Below are 10,507 nucleotides of genomic sequence, written 5' to 3' on the forward strand. Positions count from 1 at the left end.
ATTACTACTATTAATGATTGTTAACTTAAGAGATTATTCAACTCTATGGGACTCAAAATCGATCTGCTATATCTTTTAATTTATGTTCATTGTAACTGTAAAATTTCATCAATTTGTTAAGAATATTGTTAAGGACTTTAGAAAGCTTTTCCTCATCCGAGATTTTGATATATCCATGTTTGTACTAGGACGAAACAAGTTTGAACTGTAGATGTTTCTGTATTATTATAGTTAAAAATAAAGATTCTAAAGAAAATTCCAATGCAAAATGGATTCCTGACTGAATCATGTACAGTAAATTCCTAATTAAATGCGAGGAATTAATATCCGCGCAAAATTGCAAAAAGCATCCTTCATGGATTTTAAAATCTTGCCATTATTTTTTTAGAGTTGAAACCTATGAGAAATTAGGAGAAAAGTTTGACGTTCACGATTTTATATTCTCGCGATTTGATACAAACCACCGGGATAGCAGAATTAAGTACTGGCGTAATAATAAGGAATTTACAGTAACTTATTATTTTGACAGAGTTTGACTTTTTCTGGACCCTGGATGCCAAGAAGAATATTTCCAAGAGGATGTTTCAGTACATAACCCAGCAGCCAGAAGTCTCCGAACTCAACCTCCGACTCCAGAAGGAAAAAATCTTCTGCTACGACTTCATTGTGTACATCCTGGTAAGTGTTGCCATTGGCAACCATTGAGTGTCTAGTGAAAGTCTGGTGTCATCTGGATGTTTTATATAACAATATATATCAGTTTTATGTATATAACATGATTGATTTTGACTAAAAAATTAGAAGAAAGTAAAAACAAATTTTGAAAACGGAAAAAACTTAATCAAATAGTTTGCCTGAAAATTGCAGCTGTTCATTTGAATAATAAAATAAACAATACATAAATCAGCTAAGGCGAGAGAAATTTAATTTTTAGTTTTACAGATTTTGTTGTAAAAAATTTGGGTCGGAGGAGGAAAAAAAAAAAAAACAGTGGGCAAACTTTTATTAATCTAAATTACATATTATTTGCTTGAACTTATACATGTAATATTAAGTTTAATTTGTCCACTATCCACTGTGTACTTTGTGTTTGTTTCAAGATCATTGGTATTAACCTTACTAAACTTGTTTAGGATAACATTTTCTTTGCTTTTCATAAAAACTTTTAAGCCAAACCATGCATGGCTGACCTCCATCTTAAATACTCCATGCTATAGAGACGCTTACACTTGATTTTAAAAGCTCCCTTTGTCAAACGTTTTGCAGATTTCAAATAAAATAAAGTAATTTTAAAACCAAGATCGGTCAAACTTGAAAATTCCGGAAACATTTCCGAAGATACAAATTTTTTTTCATTATTTTTTTTTTACAAAATCAAAAAAAATTGGGTCGGCGGATCCGTAAAACTAAAAATTAAATTTCTCTCGCCTAATGCCAATAACTTTTATTTAATCGAATTTTCTTTTTCAAGGATATAAGTTTTATATCTAATATATTTTTATCTTTTCCACAGAATAATATCCGAGACAAGTTAACCCCCATTGACGTTTCCTTCTCGTATCGATTGGTCGGTGAGAATGAGGTGGTAGGGAGAAAGAAGCGTCAGGCCATCAACCTCGGCACCATCCCGCCAATCCTGGACAAGTACATTCCCTCAACGGTCACGGTAGAGGTGAGGCGTCAACAAAATTATGTCTTTAATTAACGATTGTGAAGAAAATTTGTAATTTGGGCCGTGCATGAAATTGTTGGAGCCCCATGAAAACCACATAAGAGTTGGGCATCCACAAACTCATTGACAAACCATTAGCAGTTAAGGGGGCTGAATGATCATGGCAATTTGTAGACTATATTGATCTTCTTGAGAAGGAGAACCTTGTATAGAGATATAGGAAAGCATGAGTTTTTTAAGAGATAAATTACCGTATGTGTAATCTGTCTTGAATATAAAATAAAAGTTCATTGCTAAAAAAAAACCATTTACATACATTCAAACTAAATTGGATTGGTAATTTGTTAACCTCCCAGCCTCCTTAATAAGACTTTTATCTCAATACATTCAAAATTATTGCACTCTGAATACAATATATGGTTGTTGTTTAGAAAAAAGAAGGTATTTATGTATGTAGTACATGTAGTACCGTTATAAAAGTTTTTATTAAGCGGGTTTTCCAATGAGTGTAGCTAAAATGATATTGTCTGGCGAATGGAAATCAATTTACACAGTAATTCTATGACTTAATAACTCTGGTTATTGAACAGATATTTTAACAGTATAATTTCTATGTCTTAAATGCTGGTAATTCCATGTCTCCACCTTTTCTCTTCTTGCAGGGGAAAATCAGCAAGAATTGTGGGAAGGATGAGCGGTGTATTCCAGAGTTGTCTGTCCTGGCAGAGAGAGTTGAACCGTAAGCAAAATTATGCTAATTATCAGAGCATTCTCTGTTTGAGATGGGATTGGTAGATTTCTCTGTACAGGGCATAAATAAATAGAGTAAATCTCTGGTCATCGAATGCACCATTCTTAGATAGAACTTCTTAGCACTGTAAATGTAAGTACTAGGATCTACATGTATGTACTTTTATTTATTTCAGGTTTGCCAAACCAATCGAAGTCGGAAGTTCCAACGAGGAGATCGAGATCAGCATCACAGTGAGGAATGATGGGAAGTTGGCTCAGGATGGGAATTTGGCTGAGGATGCGTACGAGACGATGCTTTACGTGGAACTTCCGGAGGGAGTGCTGTACAGTGGAATCACCAACGCAAACGCTGTATGGCAAATTTCTTTCACTGATATTTGTTAATCTTGGCCAAAAAAAAAAATTGTTTCAATACGGTAGCTTCCCAAGCACAACCATGGCATGTCAAATGTTGTTTTATCTTATATTATCAGGGAATTACTCAATTTTTTATTAATATTTATAAAATATGAACATTGAGGTACCTATTCCTTTTTTCAAATCTTGCGTAATATCCTTGCCTTCTGCATTATGTTATGAATTTGATGTAATAAAAGTTTTATTTGTTGTAGGCTGTGGCCTTGACCTGTAATTATGTGACCTTGAATGTGTCACGCTTTGTCATCTGTGACATTGGTAACCCGATGCCAGCCCTAGCCAAGGTAAGACAAATAATGTGGTTAAATACTTACACAGATTAATGCTCCTTTATTAAAAAATCTTTGAAATTTTATTAACCAAACATATTAATCAAACTTACAAACTTAATTGCTATTGATCAAAATCTATGATTTGTTAAAATAGCGGGATATCAATGTACTGAAACAGCCAAATTTTGTATGCTGAAGAAAGAGCCCTCAAAGTTTCATCAGACAAACAAAAGTTTTAGAATAAAGAATCTTGGAATTGTAAAATTTCTTCTCTGACACTTTCATTTTTGGTTACAGACGTACTTCACATTGCTGGTGACCCCACACAACATAGATGGACAGAGTGACAAACTCACCTTTAAACTGAATGTCAACAGGTAACTACTTTTACCTGTTCGTGAACAAAACCTCACTAGTATTATTTGGAATTGCGGTACATGCATTAAGTACTCGCACAAGATAAGGAATCTACAGTAGCAAATTTCAGTTTTCAATTTTACATGGTTTTGTGTATTACAAAGGAAAAAGTACGATAAGAAACCCCTAAAAAATCCTTTATAGATGCGTGTATCTGTTACTGTTAATTCCCTATTTCATGCAAATACTTAATTCCGCGATTCAGATGGTTTGAATGAAATCACGAGAAATAAAATTGCGAGCACCAATTTTTTTGATAGAATTTCATATAGTTCAAAACTGTTTGAAAAATAAAAGCGAGATTTTGATATCTGCAAGGATTGCTTGTTACGATTTTACGCGGATAATAATTCCGCATTTAATAAGGAATTCACAGAAATCAGAAGTACCGTAACTCTGAATGTGATACATTATCATCTATTGATGTGGCCAAGTTGTTCACTAGTGAAGAGATCTCGAGTTACAATAATTTGTCGAACTAACAGCAACTATAGATATGTATAACTTCACAAATCTGCCATCAAATACCATTTTTTTTTTCTCTTAGTTCAAATCCAGAGATGCCTGGGGATACCTGGAACAATTACTTCCCCTTGGAGATTCCTGTCCGACAACACGCTGTGCTGGAGATATCACCGTAAGCGTCTTGTCCTGTAGTCTAAGCAATGTAGTACATTCAGACTTATTGTATTATTGCTTTCTTTTGTAAGTTAATAACTATGGCTGTCCAATTTAAGTAAAGTCAGGAAATATTGCGAAATAAAAGTACCCGTAAAAAGAATGAAAATTATGTACATGGCCATGGATTAAATTTTTCGCTTGAGTAAGATTTGTTGTGTATATTTGTCTTACAACCACCCTTGCCCTCTTGCAAGGAAAATGGCATAATGATACCAAAATATTGGTCAGTGGGTGAGATTTTTAAGAGCCATTTGCTTCTCAATCAACATTTACTTATGTTACTAATGGCCAAAAGAATCTTAATAATTTCTGGTCATCAAGTAAAAGGAGTTTAATATTTAGAAAAATTCATGCTTTGTTTTAATCCAGCCAATGTCTTGTGGGAGAAGACTTATTTTCTTGTATGAGAAAGGTGTTAAAAATGAAAGCTATTTCATTTCAGAAATCTGGCTTCTTCCACTGAGCAGGTTATATACAATACTTCGGGGGTCAGCTTGTACAAGGGCACTGGATTCGGTCCAGAAATCACACATGAGTATCGGGTAAGTTCTTAATGTACAAATTGAGTACAGTACCGATCAGACCCAACCTAACAGAAAGTAAACCCCAACTAAACCCTGGGTTTGCTTTCTGGGTTTACTTTGGGTTTACTAGAGTGGACCCAAAGTAAACCCAGAGTGGACACAGAGAGTGAACCCAGTCAGAAGTATACACCTGAAAGCAGACACTAACTGTGTATTCGGAATATACAAAGGGTAGGAATTACAGGCAGTAGGATGGTAAGATAAAAGACGGGTCTGCTTCACAGTTCAGTGCGTACAGTTGACCTCAAAAGCAATATCCAGGTAAACCCAAAGTAAACCCCGAGTGGACCCAAATTTTCAAAAAGTAAACCCCGGGTTTAGTTGGGGTTTACTCTGGTGTTAGGTTGGGTCTGATCGGTACTGTATATCAAAGCACTGACATCTTTGATGAAAATTCCCGGGGATTTAATGACACACAAATATAGATCTGTGCAAAATAAGTTGAAAAATGATACATGTACATTGTAAAACAAGGTAATGTTCTAAAAGATAAGTTCCTTGGAGAAAAAGATGTTAAATTTAGATAGAACTTATGTATCCATTATTTAGTACTTTTAAAAAAAAAACAATTGCACTGGATTTTGGCAAAAGAAATTTAATGTTAGATTTTCTGGTATATGGCAGGGCTTTATTGTGTCAATTATTTTGATTAGTTTTATTGCTACTTCTTAAGGGGAATAAATCAAAATTTTGAATTTTAAAAATATTAATAAGGGGATATTTCACTGAGGCAGGAGGCAATTCGAAACAAACATTAATTTTATTTCTGCCTTAGGTTAATCCTTACAAGCAATAGAAAACTTGATTCCGATCCAACACTTGTACAAATGATTAGGTAACTTCATGTATGAATGTATTCATTCAATTTGTCAATGTAGGTAAGAAATCTAGGACCTACCCCAGTGAAAAGCAGCATAATCAACATTTACTGGCCCAGCTTTGACGACCAAGGAAACCACCTGCTCAAGATCGATGAAGATCCAAAAGTACTCAACAATGAGGGCGGATATTGTGAAACTTTGCTCCTGTCTCCAGAAAACTCAACGGTATGGAATATCTGACTAGCTTAATGTTACGTACTATACTGTATACAGAGTTATTTTTCGCCCCATGTAATTTTTGCCCTTCTACACTTGTAAAAAGTTTTGCCCAGTTTTGAATTTGCCCAGACAAAGTTGTGTTAAAAGAGAAATAATTTGAGACAATGGAATTTGCCCAATCTTAAAATCATACACCGACAACAAGGGCGAAAGGTGCGAAAATTAATCGTGGGTGAATATTTCCCTGTATACAGTACATGTATTTTATTGAATGCTCAATATGACACGTTTACTGAACCCTATTTTTTTGTGTTTTACAGGATTTCACTTATCAAGAGGGAAACAGCAAAATCAATGTTTTACTTCAGACCAAGAGTAAAAGGCACTCGAGACAAAGACGAGAAGTCTCCAATATTAAAAATGTGGTATGCATATGTTTTTCATTCATATTTAAAGATTAGTAAATATGATATGTAGATTTTGAAACAGTAAATGTTTAAAATATAGCATGTACAATATTTGGCAGAAATTTTCGATCATTTTTTAAATTTTTATACATATATGCTTGACATTTAGTGTTGATGTACCATAGTTTATTTGATAAGCAAATGCTGCTTTCAGCCAAAGACTGTCAAATGCAATACAGTTAAATTGGGGTTTTTTTTACATGCAAGGGAAATTTACACTAGCTATGCGGTAAGCTTAAAACATGTACATAATACCCATGTGCATAAGGTAAACAAAATTAAAACCTTGGTGTGGTTAAGGTGGTATGGACACTTCCATTTTGAGACGTATTGTTCATCGAAATAAACAATAAAATGAAGTGAAATTATGCAAGAACAGTAGTTTCTTTTCCAGTATTGTCACCTAACAGCGTAGCGCAGTCAGATAGAGGGTTTACAACAAATCTATAGGTCATGAGTTCTAATCCCACTTGGGGTTTTACAATTTTAACATCTCCAAATATTTTTAAAAGCTATTTTTGGGTTAAATATTGTAAAATTTGAAAATTCTAAACTAGCATATTGATTGTCTATAGAACAACGTGTGCTTAACCACCAGAAAAAAAGAAAAAACACATTCATTTTATAGTATATGTACAGTAACTTCATTTGTTATGTCCCTTGATTGTCTTGTCTTCGATTGCCCGTGATGTTTGTCTGATCAATATTACAGAAATGCAACAACCAGTACTGTACGTTTATCAAGTGTTTCCTCGGACCTCTGCCCGGTCACATGGTGGACTCGCGAGACGCTGCAGTCATCAAAATCAAGTCACATATATGGACAAATACTCTTGTACTGGTAAGATTTTTAAGATTCATTAATAAAGTCTACTGTAGAAGCAGAAATATTCGTTTTATGTTTTCGCGATTTGATGGAAAACAGTTGAATCACAGAATAAAATAATCACGTAAAATAAGTAATTTACAGTATTTAAAGCCTATATAATTCATCTTAAAAGTTTGCTTTCTGCATTAAGCAATGTTGGCATTATGATATTATATTTATTCATGTTAGTTTTATTTGGATATCTCTGAAGAATTAATGTTAACATGTTTTTTTACCCCTGTTCCATGGGTACAATTGAAAGTAAGCTGAGAGTTATTTGATTGCTTCCTGCATTGGAAATCAGAGCGAAAGGATTGTTAAGCTTGCTCTATTTAGAAGTGCGATGATACTCCTGCAGGAGTCCTGCACTTTATTGGAAGAAGAAGAAGAAGAAAAATCAATCTTCAAAGCTCATCATTCTTATTTTTTTGTTTTTGTTTTCAAAGAGAGGCCTTACATCAGAACCATTCAACTTAAAGTCCCAAGCCTTTGCACAAGTCCGAGCGATGCCCTTCAATATCCCAGTGGACAACTTTAATGAGACATACATGGTTTCCAGAGCAGAGGTAAGATATATCAAGATATCTCACAGAAATGATATCAAATGGTTCAGCGGAGGATATACTGTAAACGTGTAAAATTTAGCGTGCATAATATTTGGGGGAAATTGATTTTTCAGCAAGTTAGCAAGGAATTGAATTAGCGTATATCTGAAAGTACCCATTCTTATTCATGTATGCAAGTTATTTAGTGATGTACTTGATTTTACAAAAGCCGCGCTACGCAAGAAACGCTAAATAAAATACACATCAAATGTAGTACATTAACAGTAATCACAGGAAAGAGGTATCAAAAAATGTCACAGATTCATTCATTTGGTAGATATCAAAACGGTCAAAGATTCATAGGTAGATATCAAAAAAGGACAAATTCATGGATAGATATAAAAAAAGGTCAGATTCATGAATAGATATTAAAAAAAAAAGGTCGGATTCATGGATAGATATCAAAAAAAGGTCGGATTCATGGATAGATATCAAAAAAAGGTCAGATTCATGGATACTGTGGTTTCATCAATATTCGTTGAATACCAATTTTTGTGGATTTCGTTGTTAAGTTGATCCACGAATTGAATTGTTCATTGAAATGCACTTTCTATGAACATTTTGTATTGATTTGGGTCATTGGCCACAAATTTACGCACCCTTGATTTCACTTTATCCAGGAAAATTGATACCCTTGAATAGTAATGAAACTACAGTTGATATTTTTAAAAAGTCAGATTCATGGGTATATATCACAATATCTCTGTCAAAGTTATCAAAATAAAGAACATATCTGATTGTCTGAATCAAGAACAAGATGTCAAGAGATATCTGAGTAATGATGTAAGTCTTTTTAGTGAGAATGTCACAGGATGCACCACTGTAAATGTATGAGATATTGAAAAAACCTAAAGGGATATCCAAGGATTCAAAATATGTAGAAGTTAAAATTCATCAAGACAAAACCTTTTGGAACTCATAACTCGTTTTGCCAAACCCATAGTACTTAAGATACCAAAGTTCAATGTTACATAGTGTTACTAAAGCTGTTTGCTTTGATTGACAGGTGTCCACCTATGTGAATGCGGAGAGGTTATCTCCTAAAACCAAGGGCGTAGAGATCTGGAAGATAGCCCTGGCCATTGTTGGCGGTCTTTTGTTACTCCTCATCATCATCCTTGTGTTGTGGGTGGTAAGTCTATCTATTACATTATCTCCATGTATTACATTTACTCCTTATATTACATTTACACTATGTACCAGGTAATACATTTACTTTATATATTATATTCATTTCATGTATTACATTACCTCTATGTAATACATTTACTTCATGTATTACATTTTAAACTCCATGTATTACATTCACTTCTTGTATTTTATTAACTCCATGCATTACATTGACGTCATGTATTACATTAACTTAGGGTATATGTATTACATTTGATCTATGTATTGCATTCACTTCATGTATTACATTAACCTTATGTAAAACATTTGCTCCATGTATTTTCACTTTCACTTCATGTATTACATTAACTCAATGTATTACATTAAGTCTACAAGATTTTTTAGACTGATTTGTAATTGTTTCTCCTTCTTTTTTCACAGTGCGGATTTTTCCGACGCAAGCGTAGACCACCCCCAACTGAACCTACATATAACAAGCCACTGATGAAGAACGGTCAGCAACCTCCAAAATCCAATCTGGCCAATCGGCCGTACGAGTGAGCTGAAGACTTCGCCCACTGACCCTCCAAGACAAAACACAAGAGTTATGTCCCTTGAAGCATTCCAGTAAACAACACCAGTTGGAGTTATTAACACAAGCCAGGGTACGAAACAGGGTTATTTACATAATAATCTTATTCATTCAATTAAAGAAATATGAAAAATTAATTCTAAGGGACCGAGGCACTCAGAGAATGGTTTGATGCTGTTAAATCGTACAGCATTACGTTCCCAATGAGTGTGAGGAAAAATTTACAATGTAATATTTTTAACTCGCAAACGCAAGAATCTTTACAGATTCCCAATGCTAATTTATCTAATGTATTGAATTTACTGAGGAGAAGAATTATGATATTTTATATATTGTATATAAACATTATTTTGCTTCCATATAGGTTGTGTTTTGATATAATTATTTATTATGATCTTTTTTATTTGAATTGACCAAACCCAGTTTGGTGTATCAAAGAAATGTGCTTAAAAAAAATTAAGACTGTAATCTTGTCACAGTCCTTATGTGCTGTTACTCAGTGAAAATACTTGACATTGGCTCATTACAATGAATTGGCCTAGCTGTACTACGTGTGTATATACTCGTACCAGTATTTTAAAAATTGTCTTTGTTAGTTAAGTGTATTACGATGCAATTTATGCCAATACATATATCCAAGTCAAAAGAAAAATTTTTTATGTGTACATATGAAAGACGGGGGAAATATGGAATTAGTAGTCCAAAATGTCCCCATAGTACAGAAGAAGGCTGTAGTTATTTATGTGCAGGGTTTAATACTTTTGATACTATGCAAATGTACCGGTCTTCATGTATACATGTTTAATAATGGCACATCATATTATGAAATGGAATTTGTTTTAGCCAGATTTCTTTCCTTTAGTCCCATGTAAGTGTTTAATTATCATCTTTTTGTTTGTTGATTATTGTAAATTAATAGTTTATATGAATATTTTCCTTTTTTACCTTTAAAAAAGTGTGTTTTGAAAAGTTATTATCAGTATATATAGAGAGTATGCATTTTGAAATGATGATTTTCATTGCAAGCAG

The 10,507-nt window shown here is 33.6% G+C and overlaps 1 protein-coding gene across 5 annotated transcripts in view; it reads left to right on the top strand.

Moving 5' to 3' along the window:
- The window catches only part of LOC105345532 (integrin alpha-8), a 41,409-nt gene extending 31,443 nt beyond the window's left edge, over nt 1-9,966 (top strand). For all 5 annotated transcript variants that reach the window (XM_034454756.2, XM_034454759.2, XM_034454757.2 and 2 more), the window contains 14 exons: nt 530-678; nt 1,514-1,672; nt 2,335-2,411; nt 2,599-2,776; nt 3,037-3,126; nt 3,412-3,491; nt 4,079-4,168; nt 4,655-4,754; nt 5,675-5,842; nt 6,157-6,261; nt 7,016-7,144; nt 7,618-7,737; nt 8,783-8,908; nt 9,328-9,966. In XM_034454756.2, coding sequence (XP_034310647.2) covers nt 530-678; nt 1,514-1,672; nt 2,335-2,411; nt 2,599-2,776; nt 3,037-3,126; nt 3,412-3,491; nt 4,079-4,168; nt 4,655-4,754; nt 5,675-5,842; nt 6,157-6,261; nt 7,016-7,144; nt 7,618-7,737; nt 8,783-8,908; nt 9,328-9,447 — 1,691 coding nt within the window. In that variant the 3' untranslated portion in view covers nt 9,448-9,966. The remainder of the gene's footprint in view (nt 1-529; nt 679-1,513; nt 1,673-2,334; nt 2,412-2,598; nt 2,777-3,036; nt 3,127-3,411; nt 3,492-4,078; nt 4,169-4,654; nt 4,755-5,674; nt 5,843-6,156; nt 6,262-7,015; nt 7,145-7,617; nt 7,738-8,782; nt 8,909-9,327) is intronic.
- Nucleotides 9,967-10,507: the final 541 nt, after the last annotated feature.

Source organism: Magallana gigas, chromosome 10 (assembly GCF_963853765.1).
Source record: "Magallana gigas chromosome 10, xbMagGiga1.1, whole genome shotgun sequence".
NCBI classification, from domain to species: Eukaryota; Metazoa; Mollusca; class Bivalvia; order Ostreida; family Ostreidae; genus Magallana; species Magallana gigas.